Source organism: Carettochelys insculpta, chromosome 20, assembly GCF_033958435.1.
Source record: "Carettochelys insculpta isolate YL-2023 chromosome 20, ASM3395843v1, whole genome shotgun sequence".
In the NCBI taxonomy this organism is placed as follows: domain Eukaryota; kingdom Metazoa; phylum Chordata; order Testudines; family Carettochelyidae; genus Carettochelys; species Carettochelys insculpta.
In genome coordinates this window covers 26,051,753-26,073,922 of record NC_134156.1, presented here as the reverse complement: position 1 = coordinate 26,073,922, position 22,170 = coordinate 26,051,753, and the positions used below count along the sequence as shown (strand labels likewise).

General features: G+C 60.6%; 1 protein-coding gene across 5 annotated transcripts; it reads right to left on the bottom strand.

Annotated features, from left to right (window-relative positions):
- Positions 1-48: 48 nt before the first annotated feature.
- Positions 49-20,908, bottom strand: TMC6 (transmembrane channel like 6). Of its 5 annotated transcripts, none has more exons than XM_075014944.1 (22): positions 20,862-20,908; positions 19,828-19,926; positions 16,573-16,918; positions 15,807-15,913; positions 15,210-15,341; positions 14,576-14,734; positions 13,873-13,978; positions 13,584-13,680; positions 12,757-12,999; positions 12,228-12,418; positions 11,870-12,014; positions 10,985-11,140; positions 10,561-10,736; positions 10,105-10,189; positions 8,860-8,957; positions 8,624-8,719; positions 7,024-7,099; positions 6,516-6,649; positions 5,822-5,998; positions 5,105-5,183; positions 4,242-4,320; positions 49-3,183 (listed from the first exon to the last, which is right to left on the bottom strand). In XM_075014944.1, exons 3-21 carry the CDS (start codon positions 16,626-16,628, stop codon positions 4,249-4,251), a joined length of 2,385 nt encoding a protein of 794 aa, XP_074871045.1. In that variant the 5' UTR covers positions 16,629-16,918; positions 19,828-19,926; positions 20,862-20,908; the 3' UTR covers positions 49-3,183; positions 4,242-4,248. The 5 variants fall into 5 exon arrangements, with proteins under 5 accessions (XP_074871045.1, XP_074871047.1, XP_074871046.1 ...); XM_075014946.1 differs by having other exon boundaries at positions 16,573-16,752; XM_075014945.1 differs by having other exon boundaries at positions 16,573-16,689.
- Positions 20,909-22,170: the final 1,262 nt, after the last annotated feature.

The window sequence follows — 22,170 nt, the reverse complement described above, 5'->3', positions numbered from 1 at the left end:
ACAGCTACAATGATTCCAAGCTCTCTCTTCTGAGTGGTAACAGCTGTTTTACACCTCATTGTATGTACAGCTGGGATTATATTTTCCCATGTGCATTTCTTTGCATTTATCAGCTTTGAATCGCATCTGCCACTGTGTTGCCTGGTCCCCCAGTTTGTGAGATCACTTTGTAACTCTGCAGTCAGCCTTGGACTTAAATATTTTGAGTAACTTTGTATCATCTGCAATTTGCTGCTCCTCTGCTACCCCTTTTTCAAGCCCAAGTAGGAGTAAGTTGCACAGTAGTGGTCCATGCAGACCCCCAGAGCACAGTGCTATTTATGCCATTTCTTTTCTACCTGTCGTAAGTGGAGTACTTGGCAATGTTTTCATGATCACCGCACCACCCTTCAGTTACTTGAATGACAAACCCTTTGGTATCTTAATCAACTTGCCTCTCTCTATTCCTAAACAAACTCCCTGCCCCAAAGCAAAGCTGGGAGTAGCACGGTCTGTTGCAGTTAAGAGCTGCCTCTGGCGCTAGGGTGTATGCGGTAAGCAGATGTCAAGTAAGAAATCGGGGGGGGGTCAAACTTTAGGGGGAGCTACAGATTCCCCCTAGCTCCCCTCTTTTGGCACCCTTGCACCATTCGCACAAGTATGATGATGTGTAGGCTCTCGCCTGTCCATAGGTATCACAAGGTTAATGTGGTCACTGGAGGAGGATACCCTGCAGCCAGGTGACTTGTAGGGCAGCAAGGTGAGAGGGGTTCCAAGGACACCACCTCCTGACACACAATGTGACTTGTTGCTGCTCTGAACACACAGGAAATGGGAGGCAGGGGAATCTGGAGCCATCCCTGGAGCGAGAAGGCATTTTAATAGGTACTTGACTCCTACAGCTAGGATGACATGGTTCCTTTCCTGTTGGCTGGGGCACTGGCACTGCGATGCTGGCAGACAAAGTGTCTGCTCATGCCAGGGCCCCCAGTCCCAAGTGACACTGATCAATACAGAACTCGACTCAGGCTGGCTCCCTGCTGGGTTAGGATTGTTAACGCAGGTATTAGAGTTACATACCTGTATTTAGTGTTCAGACTCAAACACTTATAAGTTGCTGCCTACATTAATCTCACTTTCCCATTTTATAAGGGATGGTAGTGAGACGTTTACTGTGTAAATCACCAGGCAGGAGAGAAGCATCAACAAGTATGAAACACCAGTTTGCCCCAGAAGGTGTTATCTCCTCCCTAAGAAAAGATGGTTCATCACCACCAGATGTACCATTGGGGACATCAGAGGACAAGACTGTTGATTGCACCCCCTCCCCAACACACAGAGTGAACAGGAGAGGTACAGCCGTGTTCCTCCCATCCCTGAACTTGTAACTCCAAGCACAAGGAAGAAAGGGATTAAAAAAGCCATAATGAGAACCTGGAGCTTTATGCTGCTTCGACTTTGAGGGACAAGGGTTATTAAGCACAAGCAAAAGATCCTCAGTGCTTGGCTTGGACTAGCCCAAAAAGAGGTGCAGAATTTGCTTATTATGGAAACAGCAATTTCCTTTTGAAACGTGAGACTGTGCTGTAACTCATTTGTATGTATTTTCCCACTTTGACCTGTAAATAACGCTCTTATTTCCTTTTCCTAGTAAAACGATAGACAGTTTCTTACACGATTGGCTACAATGTTCCCTCTAATTTTTTCCACCCATGGGCAGAATAAATTTTATGTGCACCAAGGCATGTTCAGATGTGCACCACCCCTAGAAAGACATGCTGCCAGCTGTGGGCACTATGAGAGCTCTGCTAATCATCTGGACAGCACCTGAATCTCTCCTGGGTAGCTGCCCAAGCCCTCAAATTATCACAAATGCTGGCTACAAGTGTTCTCTTTGGTGTAAGATCTGACGTGCAACTGATCTGGGATAAGTGACCGGTCCTCTGGGACTGGAAGTAACTTGGTCTCTGACATTAAAAATCACGAGTCATTTAATCACTAAGTCCAGCTTGCCTAGGGGAAAAGCTAGCTTGGAGTGCCCAAGGAGACTGTGTGAGAGTCCATGGTTAGGCTGTTGTAGTGCCTGAAGAGTTCACACTTGATACTTGGCTGGTAAAATGTAGACCACCCAACCGGTGTAGGCTTAAAGCCCTGCTTCGTAACAGTGTGCCCCATGGCAGGCAATCATGCTCTTGTTAGGCAACAGGAAGCCAAGCTTCTTGCCAGACTGCTCAGCCTTGACATTTGGTGATAGCTGTGGAGTTTGCTGAGTCTGTTTTTAATTCCTTCTATGTCTCTTCTGGAGGTTGTCACATCTTATCCCAGGAACTTGGCTCACCCAGTGAAAAACAGTTAGCCATTGCCAGATGCCCATGAGCAGAGCCATAGGATGGGCTTGTAACTGGGCACAAGAGCATGCAGCTCCTAGGGGCAGACTTTCTGGGCAGAGGATTACCGGGACAGAGAAGCCTGGCTGAGATCCAAGGTGAGGACGCTTTCCCATGCCTGGGTATCAAAATGAGCTGCTGCATGTGAGATTCTCTTTTCACAGCCCCCCACCATTGGGAAACACTCCCCACCAAGTAGCTGGACCCGTTGTGGAAGAACTTGAAAACAACGGAAGAAACAGTCATGCTGTTCACACTCCCAACTCTTACCTTAGCAGACGGGAGTGTGGTTAATAGTGATGGAGCTAACATGTCTCCGTGGGAACGGCTTGCTAAAACTACCCAGCTGCTGGGGCAGCCGAGTTGGGGATCTGTGGCTCCACAGACATCAGCTGAAGATCCCAGCAGCATTAAACATCACAGTGTAACAAGAGAGACTGGTTTGGACCCTTGCTTTTAGACCCATTGGCACAGATGTGCTCGGCTCCAGCAGTGCCTCACAGCCTGGGTGGGCTCTGGAAGGCAAAGTCTCAGCAGTTTTCCCACAAGACAGAGTGGCGAGGCCCAGCACGTGGCTGTAGCAGAGGCTTGTACCTGGGGATAACGCACAAGTGCAGCTGCTGGGCAGGGCCTGTCTGAATACTGGTTTTCTCAGAAACATGTCTGCATCTCTCAGTGCAGCCCTGGGAGGCCCAGCAAGTCTCTGATGGCTCAGAGGGGGCTTGGAGAGGCCAGGATCTGTCCCCTACTCTTCTGTCTAAGAGGGGCTTCGGCCAGAGAAAGTCCGGTCCCACACTCAGCTCCTTCCAAGGGATTCCTACAGCACAAAGAGAGCACTTTGGTCATTCTCATCGCCTGATCTCTGGGCTGCCACAGCACCTGGGGCCCCTGAGGTCCTGGCTCCCGGTCGCTGCCCAGACACGCGGACAATGCTCTTCGCAGACCCATGGCATGTCTCTTCTCTGGCTCCTGTGCACTCGCCTGGTCCCCCACTGGAGGGCAACATGCGCCCTCTCGTGTCCGTTCCGAAGAACAGCAGGGCCTGGGACTGGATGGCCCCGCAGCCAGGAGGCACAAGAGACATGGTTTCCAAGCTAAGGCCGCACGTGGAAGAGGCGTGAGCAGCCGTTTCCTGGTGTGAATGAAGCCACAGAGCTGGGGGTTTGCCTTGGTGCAAAGGCAGCTGGGAACTTTGGCCAGCTTGCCTATGTGCAGGAAAGCTGAGGCTGGCACGCAATGCCCATGTAAGCCCCTGCTGTGGCACAGCCGCTGTTGTAGAGATTTTGTTCCTCTGCGGTGGGGTGTATGAGCAGGAGATGCTCAGAAAATGCTGAGTAGCTCAGGCAAGTCCCTGCTGCTTCTCTGTGTGCCCCTTCACAGGGTCAATCTTACAATCTATAGGGCCCTGCACATCTGAGGCTGCCCCCCACACCCCAGGGGCTTGGAGCTGCGCAGCTTCTGTCTGGGCTTAGAGGCTTCCCGGAGGCTAGTGGCTCTATTCCCGCCCCCCAGTCTGGCAGGAGGTACCACTGTTAGGGACCAGCTGCAGCTGAGAGGAGCACGTGGGGGGAAGGAGGCAGGGAGAGGACAGAGCAACGGGAGGGAGGGACAGGAGAGGAACCAGGCACTACCCCACAGCCACCCTTTGCTTTGCAGCTCTCAATGCTCCCTCCCCGAGCTGCGCTGAGCTTTGCTGGTTGGGGCACAGGGAGGATGGATGCCCTGGGCTCAGGCCAGGCCCCACTTTTTCCACTTACAGAGCGAGGCACTGGGGGAATCCCCCCAGCATTTCCTTCCTCTCCTTGGAGCATCAGCTTCTGGGAGTTTCAGTCCAACCCCTTCTCCTGCCCACCTGCATCCACCTCTGGGACTCACCTGGCACTCAGATGCGTCTCTCTCGCTTCCCATAAATGCCCTGCAGCCTCTCAATGAGAAATGCCTTGTCCTCTCCTTCCTGGAACAGAAGGACACAGTGAGCAAAGGGAGCAGGACAGGGCTGTGGCTCCTGGCAACAAGGTGCTGGATGCCCATGAATGGGGCACTGGAGTGAGAAGAGGAGAGAAATTAACTCTTGGGAGTTACGGGCAAAATCCTGGGGGTGCTGCAGGGGCTCAGCGCTCCAGGAACTAGGCCCCAATATCAATATCTGGGTGCCTGAATGTGTGAGCAGGGTCTGATATTAGGCAGCCATTAGGGGCCAGGGATGCCTGGGCCTCAGACCTGTGCTCTACCCAGCAGACAACATTCCGCGTCTCCCGGCAGCTGAGCCATAAGCACGGTGCCCAAGGCATCAGTGCGGAGCCACTGGCTCCCATGACTTGTATGGCCCCAGTTACAGCCGATTAGCAATAGCCCTCACAAACCCTCTCCACATACGAACGGCTGTGCTGGGTCCACCTAGCCCAGTGTCCCCTCCTCCGACAGCGATGGCCGCCCCAGGGGGAGCGAACAGAACAGGCACCAGCACGTGACCTTCCCGTCGCCCATCCCCAGCTGGTGGCACATGGCGGCCTGGGAGCCCAGCCCTGCCCATCTCTGTGACAGAGCCGCCACGAACTTTTCTTTCTTGAGCCCTGTTCCAGGCTTGGCCTTCCCAGCTCCTCTCCCCACACGTGTAAGAGGCCCTTCTCTGTGCACTGTAGGGCCTGCTTTAAGGTACCAGTGCTGAAACAGGCCCACTTCAGCTGCTCTAGTCCCTATCAGGCAGTAGGACGCATGCAGAGGCCCCAGGCACTCACATTGGTGATCTGCTCCTTCAGCAGGCGGATGATTCTCTGCTGGCCTTTCACCACCTGGATGTGCAGGTAGATCACAGCTCTGCAATGGCAAGGGCATGGATTGCCGAGGGAGCCCAGCACTAGTGACTGATGCCCACTCTGGAGGGGCCCACGCATGCCGGATGCTCTGGCTAGATCATTCTCCCAGGCAGAGTGGGGAGGGCCACAGCTGGGCTGGCCCCGCAGCCAGTAGGAGACCCCTTTTTCTAAGCACCCAGGGAGGTTCTCTGTGCTCAGCTGCGAGGAATGGGACCTGGGCAGCTCCCCAGCTCCACCCAGCAGCAATGCAGATGCTTTGCTATGCAGTGGGGAGACACGCCTGGCCCCCGAGACCAGAAAAGGCAATTCTACCACCTGGTCCAGGGGAGCCTCTCCATTGGCTGTCCTAGCTGCAGCACCACCACCCTGCCCCAGGCTTCCAGCCGTGAGACCGGATAAGGAGCAATCAGTGCTGGGTGCGAGGGCCAGGCCGAACCCAGCGCGGGACCAGGAGGCAGGAGCGCTCCTGCGTGACACGAGTCTGGCTCAGCAGGGCGCTCTGCCCCACTGGCGTGGGACACGACAGCAAAGTAAAAGACCCGAACCCCCGGGGAGCTGACAGGTGGCACCATCCTTGGAGCTGTTTGCAGCTGCCTGGGAGTCCAGCCTGGCCTAGTGTGTTTTCGTGCTCGTACTCACAGCAGGACTCCCGACACAAAGAACAGGAGGAAGGTATTTTCCACCAGGTGCTGGTGGATCCAGGTGAACCAAGTAATGTTTGGGCTGGATTTCTCCAGCTCTCGAATCCAAGCCATCCCTGACTCGTAGATGGTCTCCTGCATCTGGAATGGGCCACACTTTTTGGACGGTCGCACCCTGTGCAGACAAAGAGCAGGTGAAAATCAGACAGCTGGCTGTGGTAGAGGACTTCTGGTGCCACCGCCTGACCTGGCTTTGTGCCTTGAGGGCGGATTCCAGAAGTAACCTTAGAAGCAATGCAGACATGCTTCCTGTGCCACTTACATGGAGCCCGACTGCAGCCATGTGCCAGAAAAACCTTCCTCCAGCAGGGATCTGACCCAGGACATTCCCTGTCTGCCCCCAGCAGGGCACAGGGGTGCACAAACTGCAGGGCTGAGTTGGGGGCAACTAAATCTTCCCTGTGGAACTCTCCCTGGGCTGCCTCAGTACAGTGCTAAGGTGCAAAGTGAGTAACAGGCAGATCTGAGACAGGCCCAGCTGCAGAGAGCAGGTGGGATGCAGAGGCTGCCTGGGACCAAAGGACTGGCAGGCTGGGAGGTGTGGGGCAGGAAAGAGCCATCAGATCAGGGCTCCCTGGCTCTGTTCTTGCATAGGCTCGGTGGGGGGGCGTGTCTCAGGACACACAACTCACGCCCAGATGGTGTAGGAGAGGAATATGGCTGCCCCCAGGAAGGATGGGAAGCAGAGGAGCGTGATGAAGACTGTGCTCATGTGAGAGGCGCGCCACGGCTTGCTGGGAGACTGGCAGTTCTTCAGCAGGCTGGTCTGGAGACACAGAGTTAAACCAGCGTTACCTGGCGTGTAAAACGCCCCTGCCCCCCACCCCCCGGGCCTGCCAGCACTCGGGACAGGCATGTGCGCTGGGCCTGGGAGTCCCAGGCCACAGAAATGGAGTGAGAGCGAGAGCTCGGGCAGGTGGGGGCCACCATTCAACCCCTCCTCCCTCCCCAGGGAGCTCGCCCCCTTCTTGGAGAGAGCCAAACAGAGACGCAAGTGGGGACCTCCTCCACCCTCTAGATCTCGCTGCTTGGGACAGGGGAGGCAGTGGCAGCCCTCCCGGGGCAGGACTACGGCAGGGGCCAGGGCTAGTGAGGACGAGGACGAGGACGAGGACGAGGACGAGGACGGACAGCCCTTACCTTCTTGATGTAGAACAGCAGGACCAGTTTCAGGATCTGGACAGCTGGGAGGAGGGGGCAGAAGAGAACCCCCAGCCTGAAAGGAGCAGGAAAGAGTCAGCCACCTTGGGGAGCCCTGCCCTGTCCCCTGCCCCCCACGGGGCAGCGTTTGCTGCCTTGCTCTGCTCCCACTGGGAGCCTTCCAAGGTGGGCACTGCAGCTGGACGTGGGCAGCTGCAGGGGAAGCTCCTGCAGTTCAGCAGGGCAAGAGATGGGCTGTTGTCCGACAGCAGCAGAACCCACAAAGCCAGCCTGCCTGGCCCATGGCCCCGATCCGGCCGACGGGACCCCCGTGCTGCACCCAGCCTGCCTGGCCCATGGCCCCGATCCAGCCGACGGGACCCCCGTGCTGCACCCAGCCTGCCTGGCCCATGGCCCCGGTCCAGGCGACGGGACCCCCGTGCTGCACCCAGCCTACCTGGCCCATGGCCCCGATCCGGCCGACGGGACCCCCGTGCTGCACCCAGCCTGCCTGGCCCATGGCCCCGATCCGGCCGACGGGACCCCCGTGCTGCACCCAGCCTGCCTGGCCCATGGCCCCGGTCCAGGCGACGGGACCCCCGTGCTGCACCCAGCCTACCTGGCCCATGGCCCCGGTCCGGGCGACGGGACCCCCGTGCTGCACCCAGCCTGCCTGGCCCATGGCCCCGATCCGGGCGACGGGACCCCCCGTGCTGCACCCAGCTTCCTGGGCCAGGGTCCCAACCCAGCCTGCCTGATGTGACCCACATGCCGCACTCAGACTGCCTGGCCCGGGGCCCAATCCAGCCTGCCCAGCAAGGTGACCCACATACTGTGCCCACGCTGCGGCCAAGGGGCTTGATCCAGCTGCCTGACAAGATGACCCACCCACTGCAACCATTCTGCAGTCCTGCACACAGTGGCGTGTGACCAGTGCAATGGTACCCATGCAGCTCAGCCGGAGAGTCCCATGACTCGTCTGGCTGGCGTGTCGCTCTCGCCCCCAGGCCTAGGTCAGCTGTTTGAGCAGCTGGAGCAAGAGGTGGGCGATGAGCATGCGGTCCCAGGAGGGGCTCTGCAGGAAGGAAATGCAGGAGGAGAAACAGGGGCGACTCAGTGAGAAAGGGGCTGGGGAGAGAAGAGAAACCAAGGCAGGGACTGGGATGCCAATGCGATGGCTGAGCACATCATAGGTACGCCAGCATGCAGCTGCTACACACGCCTTATTTGGCCACTGGTGGGAGTGCGGCCAGGGTGGCAAGGGAATCCTAATCCTGAATTCACCCTGACCCCTGGACAGTCATGGCATTTGCCTCGCCATCCAGGCAGGCTGCAGCACCGCAGCCTCGATGTGCCAGGCAGCTGTCACGCCTGGGGAGACCTCGCCCCCAGGCAGCTGTGTGTGCAGGGAGCTGCTCCTGGCTCCGTGTCAGCCCCTGCCTCAGGCACCCAGAAGCACTAGCCTCATTTGGCAGCTGCCTGTCAGCTTGTAACACTGCCCTTCCTCTCAAGAGAGGCTTCAGCTACATAGGGTAATGGGTCGACACAGTGCCCACCCAGGTGGAAGCTGGTGAGCTGCCAGCAGCCAGAGATGCCTCACCATGTCAGGGTCTGCCCATAGATCAGCTCCAGCACATTCCGGGCAATGTCAAACTCAGGCCTCCGCTTGCTCCCCAGCTTCTTCTCCAAGATGAGCCTGGCTGCCAGAGAGAGATGCTCAGGGCCTGAGGCGGGACACAGACCCCGCACTGTCACTCTACCAGAGAGCCACCATGCAAGCAAGCTGTGCAATGCCCCAGCAAGCCCGAGCTGCTGCTGCACACGCACGACTGTTACCTCCAGAGCAGCTCTCCCAGGAAGGAGTCCAGGAGCGTGAACAGGAAATCCATCACCACCAAGCGGTACAGCTCCTGCCCCACAGCCGTCTCCCAGCACTGGGAAAACAGGTGCAGATGGCGCTGGGAAGTGGGCAGAGAGAGCTGCTCCTCCCACCAGCTCTTCTGCACCCTGCAAGGAAGGTCTGCAAACACCCGCCTTGGGACCCGCCCCTCCCTCGACAGCGGAGCGCTGACTGCTGGTGCCCAGAGGCTAGCAACTGGTGAGCTAGCAACATTCTCCCTCGCCAGCCAAGCCTGCCAGCCCCAGAGTCCCAATACTGCCTCTTCGAAGAGGGAACTTGGGACCTGTGTTACGCTGCATTGTGTGACCCCTGCCATTGCCAGGGCCAGCACCAGTCAGAATCCAGGAACTGCAGGCCTGGAAGGGACGCCATCACGTCCACCCCCTTCTCTTGCTGCATGGTAGTAGCCCAGCCCTGACAGCGCTTGCATAACCTGCTCTGAAAAACCTCCAGGGATGGAGATCCCACATCTATTCTAGTGCTTAACCACCCTGACAAGGAGCTTCTCCTAATGTCCAACCTGCGCTGCCCTTGCTGCAATTTTAGCCAGTTGCTTCTTGTCGTATTAACAGAAGTTAAGGAGAATAATTTTTCTCCCTTGTCCTTGTAAAAATCGTTTATGTACTTGAAAGCAGGTGTCGCGTCCCCCTCAGCCTTCTCCTATCCAGACTAAACAAACCTCGGTTTTAAATCTGCCTGCCTAGGCCACGTGTTCTAGGCCTTCAGGCACTCTTGCTGCTCTTCTCTGGATCTCCTCCAATTTTCCACATCTTTCCTGAAACGTGGTGGCCAGAGCAGGACACAATACTCCAGCTGGGGCCTACTCAGTGTGGAGCAGAGTGGAAGAATTCTCGTGGCTTCATTCCAGCACTCCTGCTGACTCAGCCCTGAAGGGTGTCACACTGCAGGGATCCACTCTGATAACCTGGGGCCAAGGGTGGGAGATAGTCCCAGCCTCCCTGGGCAGCAGAGAGCTGAAACGAGGTCTCCTCTCTCCAATGGGAGCCACCCTGTCATTCCCATTCAGTTGCCCACACGGCGCTAGCAGAGGTAAACTCTTTCTTCTTCCCTCAGTGTGCACACAAGCCACTTAACCTGTGGGTTATGAGGTGGGTGCAGAGACCTGGAGCTGTGAGGGACCAGTTCTCCACAAGCAGAGGCTGCAACCAGTTCCGACTGACCTGGGTCTCCAGCTCATATTGTATCTCCCAGCTCAGCCAGTGGTAGCACAGCAGGCCCAGGATGATCATCTTCAGGATCAGATTCCTTAAGGCAAAGGAGAGAGGATGGAGAAGTCAGAGCACAGCCCCATACCAGGGAGAGGGAGCAGCATAGGGCTGAACAGATAGCTCCGTGGTCCCCAGGCAGAGTGCCTGGTGGGGGAAGGAACCAGCTGCATGCATCTCCAGTGTTCCTCTGTGGCAGTCGCTGGGCGGCCAGGCCAGCAGCCTGAGCCAGGAGCCCCTGCATCCCACCATTGCCAAGCAGAAGTCCTCCAGCTCACTTGGGGGATGCTCAAGGCCAGGTCCTTCAGGGATGGGAGGGCTCCCAGTGCCGGATTTCTGGGTGTTGCACAGCAACGAAGAGCAACAGAAAGAGTCCCTAGGAGGGGGCTGTGGGGACCTCCCTCCACCCACCTGCAGATGGCCACGTACACCTCCAGCACTGGGGACTCCTGCTTCTCCCAGGCTGCCAGCAGGTTGTACAGATAGGGCATCACCAGGTTCAGCAGAGACACCACCACAGGCAGAGCCAGAAGAATAGCTTCCTGCTGGGCCTCGCTGCTGCCTCTGTCTCGGCTGTCTTGGTGTACCTGCAAAGCAGGGGGCCACAAGGGTTACTGGCCTTCAGACCCACCCAAGCTCACGCAGCACCTGGCTCTGCCCCAGGGCATCTCTCGCCTGACTGGAAGGGAGCCACCGACCAGTCTAGCAGAGCCCAGCCCCCACAACTCAGTCACCTGCCCGCTAGCTCGGGGAAGGCCTGGGATGCCCTGCAAGCAGCAGCCAGCGCCTTAGGGGAGGAGAGCTGAGGAGGCCCCAGCAAAGGGCCGGCACTCACCGTGCGCATGTGTTTGGAGAAGAAGTACACTGCCATGGCACAGCCCAGAACGGTGCCCAGGGACAGAGCCCACGCCAGACTGAAAACCAGCATCCTGCCCAGCCTCCGGCACAGGCTCATGGGGCAGGACTTAGTCTGCCACTCTGCCAACAGCTCCTGCAAAATACCCCTGATACCGACTGTCCCGATGGTGCCTGGCAGCCTCCAGCGGTTCTGGAGCTGACAGGCAGGCACAGCGTTCCCTGGGAACCCACTGCAGGCCCGGAGCAGCGAACACCTGCCCAGGAAGGAGGCAGGGTGGGATGGAGTCAGCAAGCAGCCGAATGGTGCTGCAGAGGGGAGGGACCCAGGCTGGATGCACTGAGGGAGCTGGGGGAGTTTCCAACACCAGGGCAGGGCTGGGTTCGTGGGGAATGGTCCAGGACCTGGTGTGACGCACCCGTCTTTCAGCTGCACGGCTTCAGCCTCTAGCCCTGCCTGAGATCACAGGAGTCTGCAGCATGGCCCCTACCTGCGGAGCTGACTCTGTAATGTGATCCATGCCTTTATGATTGGGTGGTGCCCTCAGGTCCCAGTGCACCAAGCCCATTGGGCCCAGGACCAGGGGCTACCTGTACACAAGGCAGAAGAGCTCCTAGTTCCTGATTCCAAAGGTGTGCCAGCTCCCTGGCCGTGCCAGCCCAGGCAGTGCTGCCCCCTGGTTTTAACAGATGGGGAGTGCAACAGAGATGAAGGGACTTGCCCAAGGTCCCACAGGAGAACGTGGCAGAGCCAGGAGGGGAGCCTGCATCTGCAGCGCCTCAGGCCATTGCCTGAGCCCAGTGACCAGCTCTGACCCATCTCAACGAGCCCCAAGTCTGGAGCCAGGCGGAGCTCAGCACGTGCCTTTAGCTGGGTCCGGATGTTTTCGTGCTGCAGCCTGACGGGGCGCCTGTGGATCACCTTGTAGTCCCAGGCGCAGAACACCTTGCTGGCGAAGTGCCCCGACATGCAGTCCACACGGTAGCTCTCGCCGAAGGAGCGGGACATACTGGAGGAGCAGCGGGCAGGGAGTGCAGATACAGAGAGAAGGAAAGCAGCATTTCCAAGCCGCCCGCGGGTGTCGCAGGGGGTTGATAAGTCTTGGAGCCGAAATCATGCAACAGCCTGGACGGGGTGGGCCCTATGCCCAGAGATCAGGCTGGGGCTGGAGGCTCAGAGGAGGGCGCCAGGGAGATAAGCTGGCTGGCAGGGAGGCCCTTACCTGTACACCAGCAGGATGCACGTCACGAAGAAGGAGACCCCAATGGTGAACACATAGGCCAGCGGCATGTTGTATGGGAGATGGCCCTTGGCAGACTGGCACTTCTTGCTGCCAGCGCTGGGCCCGCAGGGGTCATTCAGGGTGAAGTTACTGTAGTAGCCATAGTACATCAGAGTCTGGGTGAAGTAGCCCTGCAGGGAGAGGACAGGCGTGGGCCCTGCTGCTGGAGGCTCTGTGGGAGGGGGTGGTCACTGGAGGGGTTTAGGAACAGGCTGGACAAACCCACTTGTCTCGGGTTTCTTGCTCCTGCCTGCTGAGGTTCGCGTGACGCTTGGGGCCAGGCACCAGTGCAGGTGCTGCTCCTCCCCTGTGGTCTCTAGGGGAACTCAGGATCCAGCCCAGCACAGGGTGCAGGAGCTGTACAGGGAGAGGGGGGCCCGGCTCTGCCGGCCATTCCCAGACACAGCTCCCACAGGGCCGGACTCCACTGGCCAGGCTGCTGCAGGGCTCTGGGATGCGCAGTACTCACCGCCCCGGAGAGGGGCTCGAGGCCTGTGACGAGCCGGCTGCCCTCAGTGCCCGGGGGGTACGCGGCCTGCACAGCCACCACGAAGAGCAAGAGGCTCAGGGACAAGAAGAGGTTGAACGCAAGCAGCGTCTTGAGGAAGAGGAAATAGGACAAGACGCTGGAGCCGAAGCGGCCACCAATCTGCTTCAGGGAGTGGTGCCAGGGCTGGAGGGAGAGGGGCCCCTCCCACAGACGCCACAACACCTGCAGGAGAACAGACCAACCCGTCGGGCGCAGGGCACCCCCACTGCCCACAAGCACCGGGGCTCCGCCAGCAGGTCCTGGCCTAGTGCCAGCCCCAGCGCCGTTCGGGGACAACTTGGCACACAGGAGAGAAATTTTGGCACTAACAGGCCCTGCCCAGCCAGTGAGATCTGGGGTGCCCCCCCCGACCGAAACGTGCTCCTTGCCCAGTGGAAACCCCGAGACTGACACTCCCCAGGGCTCAGAGGGGCCAGGTCAGGCCAGGCTCCTGTTCCCACAGACCCTGGGGCAATCTGTCCAGCTACGAATAGCCAAACTGCTTCATAAACAGCTGGGGGAAGAAACACCCGCCCAGTGAGAGATGGGAGTGAGGCAGGGCCTGGCGCAAAGGGAAGCCTCTACCAGGGCCCCGGCCGGGCGTGGGGAGCGCGGGAGGGAGAGGCGCCCGGGGACTCCTGCCCTGCAGCGCGGGGCCTTTGGCTCTGCGAGAGGACCCAGGTTGCTCCAGACAAAGCTCAGCTCTTCCCTGCCCTGCGCTGCCTGGGCCCAGCCTGGCCTTGTCTGGCTTTGGGGCCAGGACTCACTGTGCTGCAGTTGTGTCTGCGTTGGCCACAGCAGGACAGAGGCCTCCTGCTCCTGGTGGGTTTCCTCAGGGTACTTCTCTGTCCCCCCAGCTCCTGCCTGCAACACACAGGCCTGTCACACCACAGCTAAAACGCCATAAGGAGAGACCATGGGAGGGGCCAATCCCCCCCGCCAGCCCCAGCCTGCTGTGTTCACCCCCACGTTCTCTAGGCCTGTGCCCCTGGCCGGAGAGACGCACTCATGCAAGGGTGGAGAGAGCACCTGCTGCTTTCCCTGGTGGGGACAGACCTGATGCTGCGTTTCTCTGCCAGGCTCACGGGCATTGCCTGCAGCATGTGGTTCCTCTGGCTGCTTGTGAGGCCCTGCAGCTCCTTCACCAGCAGGCTCCGTGTCTCTGGGGAGGAGAATCACAGCGAGGATCACGCAGGGCAGAGCAGGGCCCCGGCAGGAGATGGGCTGTACAGGGCTCTCTGTGCCCGGAGGCAGCAGGACCAGCCCATCTCCGCCATAGGATCACGCAGGGCAGAGCAGGGCCCTGGCAGGAGATGGGCTGTACGGGGCTCTCTGTGCCCGGAGGCAGCAGGACCAGCCCATCTCCGCCATAGGATCACGCAGGGCAGAGCAGGGCCCCGGCAGGAGATGGGCTGTACGGGGCTCTCCGTGCCCGGAGGCAGCAGGACCAGCCCATCTCTGCCATAGGATCACACAGGGCAGAGCAGGGCCCCGGCAGGAGATGGGCTGTACAGGGCTCTCTGTGCCCGGAGGCAGCAGGACCAGCCCATCTCCGCCAAAGGGGAATGAGACGGGGCAGGGATTAAAGTGGAGAAATCCTGCGGCAGGCCATGGCCCCAGCTCAGCGTCGCTGCCATCTGGGGGTGATGGGGGCCACTGGTCATGTTGCTCCTCCCTCATCCCGAGAGGGCGCTGGGATGCCCTCACACCCTGAGCCACCTGTGGCTCTCCCACGCCAGCTCCAGCATCGGCAACTCACCGTCCTGCTCTGCAAGGCCACTGTCCAGCTCCAGGTCGTACTGCCGCAGGCTGGGCCGCGCCGAGCGAGGCAGGAGGTGCAGCGGCGACTGGCTGCTCTGGCGGCGAAGCCTGACCGTGCGATTGTAGCACTGGGAGATAACGGCACCGCGGCTGCGCCCTGGAACACGTGAGCGGATTGCCCTCTCCGGTCACAAGGATCTGCCAGGGCCGGGTGGCCCCCAGAACTGGCAGTGCCCTTGGGGCCGCCCCAGGCAGAGGCATCAGGTCCCCTTCCCAGAGCGCTGCCTCCTGCCGCGGGGCCGGGGCAGGGAGGAGTTGCTGGGAACAGCGCTGGGGGCGCAGGGTGGGGCTGAGGTGGACTGGCGAATGTCGGCGAGGGCACAGTTGCGGCAGGCAGGGGAGTGGGAGTGGAGTGGGCTTGGTCCTTGGAGAATTATTGCTCTGCCTGGGGGCTGCTCCACTGAGCAGTGAGGGGCGACCAGCTGGGCCCGGGACCACGCGGCCACGCAGCCATGAGGGGGGCCAAGGGCTCTTGGCTCCTGTCTCCTCAGCCCACTCGGCGCAGGGCTCAGCCCGGGCTGGGGGTGGGGCAGGGCAGGAGCCCAGGCTGGGGCGTCCAGAGCCTCACTCACCGATGGTGCGGCTGGGCATGCTGGCAAGGATCTGCAGTGTGGCCGCAGAGAAATCCGGGTGCTGTCCCCTCGGCTTGGGCTCCTCGCAGGCCTCAGCCTGGCCCACTGCAGCAGCCGAGCAGGCCAGGTTCTCTGGGAGAAGGGGAGGAAATGCACTGACCTCTGCTGTCAGGGTCCAAGTGGGACTTCCCCAGGGCTCCCGGAGCAATCTCCAAGCCATGGCCTCAGCTCTGTGCTTGGGCTCCTTGGGCCTGCGCCTGCAGACACCTGGCCCCGAGGTGAGCTGCTGGCCCCCATGGCACTGGCCGGAGGCACCCCAGGAACAGGCTGCTCCCTCCTGGCCCCCGGGGCTCAGCTTTGTTCCAGTGCCGGGCATGAAGGGGGCAGCGGGGGGCCCTTGGTGTCCCCAGAGGGGCCTCCCTCCCAGCATACAGGGGTGTGAGCTCCCTGGGCCCCCGGGAGGGGACAAGTGCAAATCCAGGCACGTCTCAGGAGCACGAGTGAGGGTTTGCACTGGGGCGTTAACCCGCCCCCTTCTGCGGCACCCCAGCTTAGGGGGAGCAAACCACCCGTCCTCCGGGGCAGGCCCTGCTTTACCTCGGCCCCCAAGGGTCAGCTCCTGCAGCTCCAGCTGCTGCTCTGCCACGCACTGCTCCTGGAGGAGCTGGTGAAAGGAGTCCTGCACAGCACGCTCATCGCACAGGCTGCAGAGAAGGCGGAAGCCAAGACGCAGGCTGAGCAAGTCACTGGCCCGCAGCGATGGACCCACAGCTCGAGGCTCAGGGCAGGAGGTGGCCAGGGCACGGGCTGGTAGAGATGCCAGGCTCTAGCAGCACCTGGGACCCAGCACTCCTAGCCGCACGCCACAAGTACCCAACACCGCAGGCTTCCGAGGCCGGCTGAGCCGCTACCGTGCAGGGCTGGGCATGGAGCCGGGGAGCAACTGCCCCCAAGCCACAGCTGAGGGGTCCCCGGCATTGCTGCCCTGGGGCAGTTCTGTCTGCAGAGGGACACGCTGTATCCCCAGGGCACTGAGTTCCCCAGCCTCACTCCTCAGGACGTCTCCTGGCTGGGCCAGCCAGAGTCTGTTGAGGGCCAGGGGGTTGGGCTGAGGGGCTCCCTCCCACCGCAGACCAGCAGCCCGAGTGGGTGTCTGGCCAGGTTTCCCTGGTTGTGGGCAGTCTCCAAGGCCCACACCCCTGCAGGCAGCAGCATGGGCCAGCAGGTGCTATTGCTGTGGTCCTGGGTTACGTAAATGGAGCCTAGATGCCTTGGGGATGGGCACCCTGGAAACGCAAGTCTGCCCAGAAGGCGGTGTGTTCCCCTCCCAGGCAGCAGGGAGGCAAAGGTCCCTGCCACTCACCTGGCATCTTCCCCGCTTTCTGGGACATGCAGCATGAAGGAGAACGGCTGGGCCATCTCCACGTGTCAGCCGCCCGCAGCTCTGGGCCAGGTCCCGACAGCACCGCACTGTGGAGCTCTGCAGACAACAAGCTCTCAGCGGGGCCCTCGTCTGCTCATCTCCGCCAACTCATTTCCGACCCTGCCCAGCCCACAGAGCGAGTGAGACGGGGCACCCGGCAGAGTGCAGACGGGCGCTTACTGTCGGCAGGTGCTGGCCAGGCGATTCCCATCCACTGCTGCCTAGGCGGAGCCAGGCCGTGCAGCCCACCTGCAGCTGCTGCCAATCTGTTCCCATGTGCTGGCCTCTGCCACCACCCAGTCGAGTGGCACACCCGTCCCGAGAAGAGGAAGGAAGGGAGGAGGAGATGAAAGCTGTGAGCCAGTCAGACGTGCAGCCCGGCAGTGCAGACCCGGCAGTGGATGCTGCCTTGGGGTTGGTCCCAGGGAAGGGGCAATTCCCCAGGGTCTCCAGCTGGGCACCCACAATTTTAGGCCCAGCGGCAGCTGGAGCTGTTGTGCTCGATCACTCGCTGCCTGATTCCACGAGCTGAGGAGACGCCAGATCCCTCTGCCCACAAGATGCTGCCCTGGGAGAACCCTGCTCCCTTGGGATGCCCACGGACCCACCCAGGGAGGCAAGCACGGCCTGGTGGGCAGGAGACCTCCCTGGGACAGGCATCAGAAAGGAGGGGCTGCCAGCAGCGCCTGGCTGCCAGTGGAACTGCCGTGGCATCGTCTGAGCCCAGGGAGCGCCTGGGGAGCTCAGGACCCAGCTGCGTCTGCAGCAAGGGCAGCTGTGCTCTGTGGTTGGATGACTGATGTCGCCAGCTGCACCCAGGGGTGGTCCCCGACCTGCTTGCTCACAGCCCAGCAAAGCAGCTGCTACTCCCTCCCCAGCGTCTCCAGGGGGAAGATGGAAGTCACGAGGGGCTCGGGAGTCACTAGCCAGGAGGTTTAACACTCCCAACGCCTGCCTCCATAGCACCCCCCAGCAAAGGCTGCTCCAGGGCTGGGCCCTGAGTTGAGGCGCAGCAGAGCCACCCCCCAGCGCACCTGCTGCCATTTCACGCCCGGCCTGGCTCTTTCCTTGCAGCTGAGGCCAAGGAGGCGGAAACACACCGGCTCACGAAGAGAAACAGTGCTGAGGAGCGCACCCACATCCTCTGCACTGCGCAACCTCAGCCGGCTTCCTGTGCGCTGGCTGGCCCAGAGACCCCGCAGCCCCGGCTCCTGCACGGCAGGGCCCCGCCTCCAGGCCTACCTTGGCATCACTGCAGGTTTGCAGCGAGTGAGTCCGTCTGTCCCCAGTGACCACTCGCTCTGCACAAAGCCCCAGGAACCTTACCTCACGCAGCATGAGCTGCCCCCCGGCCCCGATCCCCCTGCAGCCGGCCCGCCCAGAGACCCCACAGCCAATGCTGTGCATGGGCCCCCGCCCTGCAGCACCTAAGCTCTGTGCTCAGACCCCACAGGGACAAGCCCCAGGAGGCAGGTCGGAGGCCTCCCCTGTGTCTAGGGCTGCTCCCCACCTGAAGGGGCAGGAGAGAGGAGCCACTCCCCCTCCCCACTCCAAGTTTGCATCCCTCAGCAGAACAAACAGCCTGTGTGTCCATGCTTGGGCCGGTGTAAATGCAGCCCCTTCGTCTGCTCCCTGCAGGAACCCTGTGCAGCCCAGCTCTAGGGAGGAGCAGCCCCCTCCCACCCAGGCCCCAGGAGGACACAGATCAAGAAGCGTTTTGCACTCTGAGTGAGTGGGAAAGTCTGTGCCTGGCCCTGCACAAACCCAGCCCTGCCTTGCTGGGAACATGGCTGAGCTCTGCTGAGTGGGGAATGCACTGCAGTTGGCAGGGCCCTTGTTCGCTCTGGCCCAGGGCCCCACAAAGCCCTAATCCACCTCCATGCCCAGCAAAGGGAGAGCTGGTGTCTCCACAGGTGCCAGGCTTCCCAGCAGCCCACACAGAGACGATTTGACCGAAACACAAGCATTGTGCAAGCAGCAGCTCAGCATACTTCCGCCTCGCACAAGGAGGTTCTCCCCCGCCCCACACCTTTGCAGTCCAGAGGCCTGGGCAAGGGCTGCAGCTGGCAGCACAGGCCACGGAAGATGCCCCAGGTTCCACTCTGCAGGACTGGCCTCACGGCTGCCCTCTGGAGCAGCAGGGCTGGTTCTCTGGGCCAGGCCACGTACTTCTGGCACCCAGCGCCAGACAGAACCACGGGCACCAAAGAGTTAAGTGAAGCCCAGTCAGCCTCTTCCTTCCCCTCCTGCAGCTGCAGCAGCAGCAGCAGCAGCAGGAGCCTCACTTCACTCAGCCCTTCCCATTCACACCCTCCCTGCAGCAAGCCCAGGCAGGGAGCGGCCCAGGCTGGCTTGGCTCCATTCCCCCAGTCAGAGGCAGACACTCCCTCTAGGAAAGGGCTGGGCCCTGGTGCCTGCTGTGCGGGTGTGCCAGGGCACCAGGAACCTGTACACCAAGGCAGAGGAGTCCCACCAGGCTTTGCTAGGACAGCAGGGTGTAGGATGGTCCCAGCAGACACAGGCTGTGCCTACCTGTGCTCCTGCTCCATCGGCTGCCTCTGCTAGTGCAGGGGGATGGGCACCTTGCTAACCCGGACTCCCCACTCTACGTGCCCTGTCCTGCTCCTGGGGCGATTTCTGGCGCACTCGGGTCCCGACAGGCTGTAGTGGGGCCCTTCCTGCTGCGCAGACACACCCCCAGGAGAGCTGTGCCACAGCCCTGCCTGCGAGGCCAGGGAAACTCAGGAGCGTCTCTCCATTTGGTGGTGCCGAGCTCCCGCACCTGGAGCTCTCCCTGAAGGTGTCCCCTCCCCGCCAGCTGGCCTTACTGACCAGAGCTCCTGGGTGGGTTCCTTCCCTGAGCCCAATCCCCCTTCTCACAAGGTCAGTGCCCCCCTGCTTAGGCGGGAGACAGCTGAGCCTGCCAGTGCTGTGTGTGCTGATAAGTGGGGGAGCAGGACAGCCCCCTCTGCTTTCAGGGCTCTGGCCAACTCGCTGCTGTTCCAAACTCCAGCACACCCACAACCGCACCCCGAGCCTCTTCCTCAGCCACTCCCGGGCTGTCTGCATGGCTGCGGTGCCCCCAGCACCTCGCGGGCACTCGGTGGTGTGACAGCCCAAGCCGGGGGGCATTTCTACAGGCTGTTTCTGCACAGTCCATGCCAGCTGCAAATTCCTCCTCTCTGCTTCACTCACCTGCCTCTGCAGCGTCCCTTGGGGCAGCTCTGGGCTCCGGGGCAGCCTGCAACTCAGCTCCCAAGCACAGTGAGAGCCTGCTCACATACCTGTGCTCACCTGGAATGCAAAGGATGCTGGGAGTTGTAGTCTTTTTCCTGTGGTGTCTCCTTGGAGGGCCCAGTAGGATTTTCACCTCAGCTCCGCACACAGCAAAGGACTCAGCAGGTCCCCGGGTGTGTGGCAAGCCAGGCCTGCCTCAGCAGGGCCAGGGCCAGTAGTCCCAGGGGTTGCTCAGATTCAGGCAGGCATGCTGCAATGTAGCCGCCAAAATGGGGGGCAGGATAGAAGCTCAAAATGGAGGCCAGCCCTAGCCATCTTTGGGCAGGACTCTCCTGCCCCTTGTGGGGTTCCTCTCCAGGGAGACTCACTGAGACCCAGCTCAGCTGGGAACGCCCCAGGCCAGGAGCCCAATCTCCAAAGACACAGCCTGGGCCTTGGGAGCAAGTACTGCTGCCCCAGGGACTCTGGAGTCCCCACAAACTGCCCCTGAGCTGCCTCCAGGATCAGCTGGGCCCAGCCACTGCAGGTGGGGAGGTGCCGGCCACCCCGTCTCTTTGCTGCCTTCCCTGCCCTCTGCCAGGGTCAGCAACACCAGGGACAAGGGTGATCCTCTCTCTTGCACAGGCTGGGTGAGCTCTACGCCCGTCCTCTGTCCTGCATTGGCAAGCTGAGTGCCCCTCCCTCATCTTGCATGGGGGAGCTCTGAACCCCTCCCCTGTCCGCTACAGGCATGGGTGCGCTGACAGCCCCTTCTACTGTGGCTATGGGTGAGCTCAGCAGCTGGTCCCTGAACACTGCAGGGGAAGCTCAGGGGCTGCCGCTGGTGTGCCAGGGGACAGGCAAGCTCAGAGCTTATTCCCCACAGGTAAGGGAAATTCCATGCCTCTTCCCCTTGTGCCTGGACGAGCTCAGAGCGTGGCCCTGGGACGCTGTGCAGCCCCCGCTCTGCACATTTCCCAGGCACTAGGGGACCGTTTCCGCACGTCACTCACGTTAGCACACCGGGAGCATTCCCAGACGGTCCCAGGCTCAGCGCTAGAGTCTTTCTGCCCCCTCCAGCAGATGCCACTAAACGCCCCCCCCCCCGCCAGCAGACTGCACAGGCCCCACTGCAGCCTGGCTCTTAGCTGCAGTTTGGTTTCATGCGTCAGCCTGATATCTAGCCTTGCAGACAGCTAAGGAAACTGGAGGAGGGTGGCACAGTTCCTATCACATGACCCTGAGGTGCTATCAGTAACTCTTCAGCCCGGCCCGGCCCAGCTCATGCAAGTGCAGGATTTGCACCAGGCTGGGGTATGTAGTACGCCTGGGCAGCTCCCTTGTCCTTGGAGCTCAGCGGGGAGTGGCTGCACAGCTGGCTGTGAGGGAGCAGTACCGGGCAGGCAGGGGAGGGCAAGGGGTTAGCAGGGCATGCAGTAAGTTGCTTCCTTTTTCAGAAGGCGAGCAGCAAGCAGCCCAAGTCATGTGTCCGCACAGGCTGGGTTAGCACATGGCTCCTCCATGACTCCAACAGATCCGCTCTTCCTCAGACATGGCTGAAAACGTCCTGCAGGAAACACCTGGGGACCCCATGTGTTTCCTGCAGGAGGGCGGTGGGGAGGAGCCCGGGCACAGGTGCAGCAACAGCCCAGCCAGTTCTGGCTGATTTGGGGGTGGCAAGGCCCCTGGAAGGCCCAAGCTGGGTTCCTTATGGGGCCGGGACTGACCACTGCTCTGTTGCCTGCAGGCCTGGTCCATGAAGGGAGGGCCCACTCCCCTGGGGCAGGGCTGACCCTCTCCTGGCACCTGAGGGTGAGAGGTGTTGTTTAGGGTCAGTGAGGGGACAAGGGAACAGGATGGAGTTTGGCTTCATCATGGGTTTATGACTCCATGGCTGGTAAAGGGGCCTCCAGCCTGAGGGCATGACTGGTTCAGTGGGCCAAGCCCCTTCCTCCTCAGCCCTGTCACCCTGGGCTAAGACCGAGGCCTGGCAGCCAACTTGTCTCCCCACGGGAGCATGCTGCTGAGATCTCCCTGCAGAACTTGGTGCACATGAGGAAGGAGATGATGCTGTGCTGGAGAAGGGCTTTCTCAGGTCAGCATCTGACTCCACCAGGGCTGAGCAAGGCTTTAGCCTCCAGCTTGTCTCTGATAGATGTTTGTGTAACCTGCTCTTAAATATCTCCAGTGATGGAGGTTCACAACCTCCCTGGGCAGTTTATTCCAGTGTTTGACCACCCTGACAATTAGGAACTTTTTCCTAATGTCCAACCTAAACTTCCCTTGCTGCAGTTTAAGCCCATTGCTCCTATTTTCAGAGGC

What these genes read in the sequence shown, in the direction of transcription:
- TMC6 (XM_075014944.1), bottom strand. Translation starts at nt 16,628, where the DNA reads ATGGCCCAGCCGTTCTCCTTCATGCTGCATGTCCCAGAAAGCGGGGAA. An exon ending in CTCTCCTACACCATCTGGGC is followed by an intron (nt 5,999 to 6,515) that starts GTGAGTTGTGTG and finishes TTGTCTGCACAG; the next exon opens with GGTGCGACCGTCCAAAAAGT. An exon ending in TTTGTGTCGGGAGTCCTGCT is followed by an intron (nt 5,184 to 5,821) that starts GTGAGTACGAGC and finishes TTGCCATTGCAG; the next exon opens with AGCTGTGATCTACCTGCACA.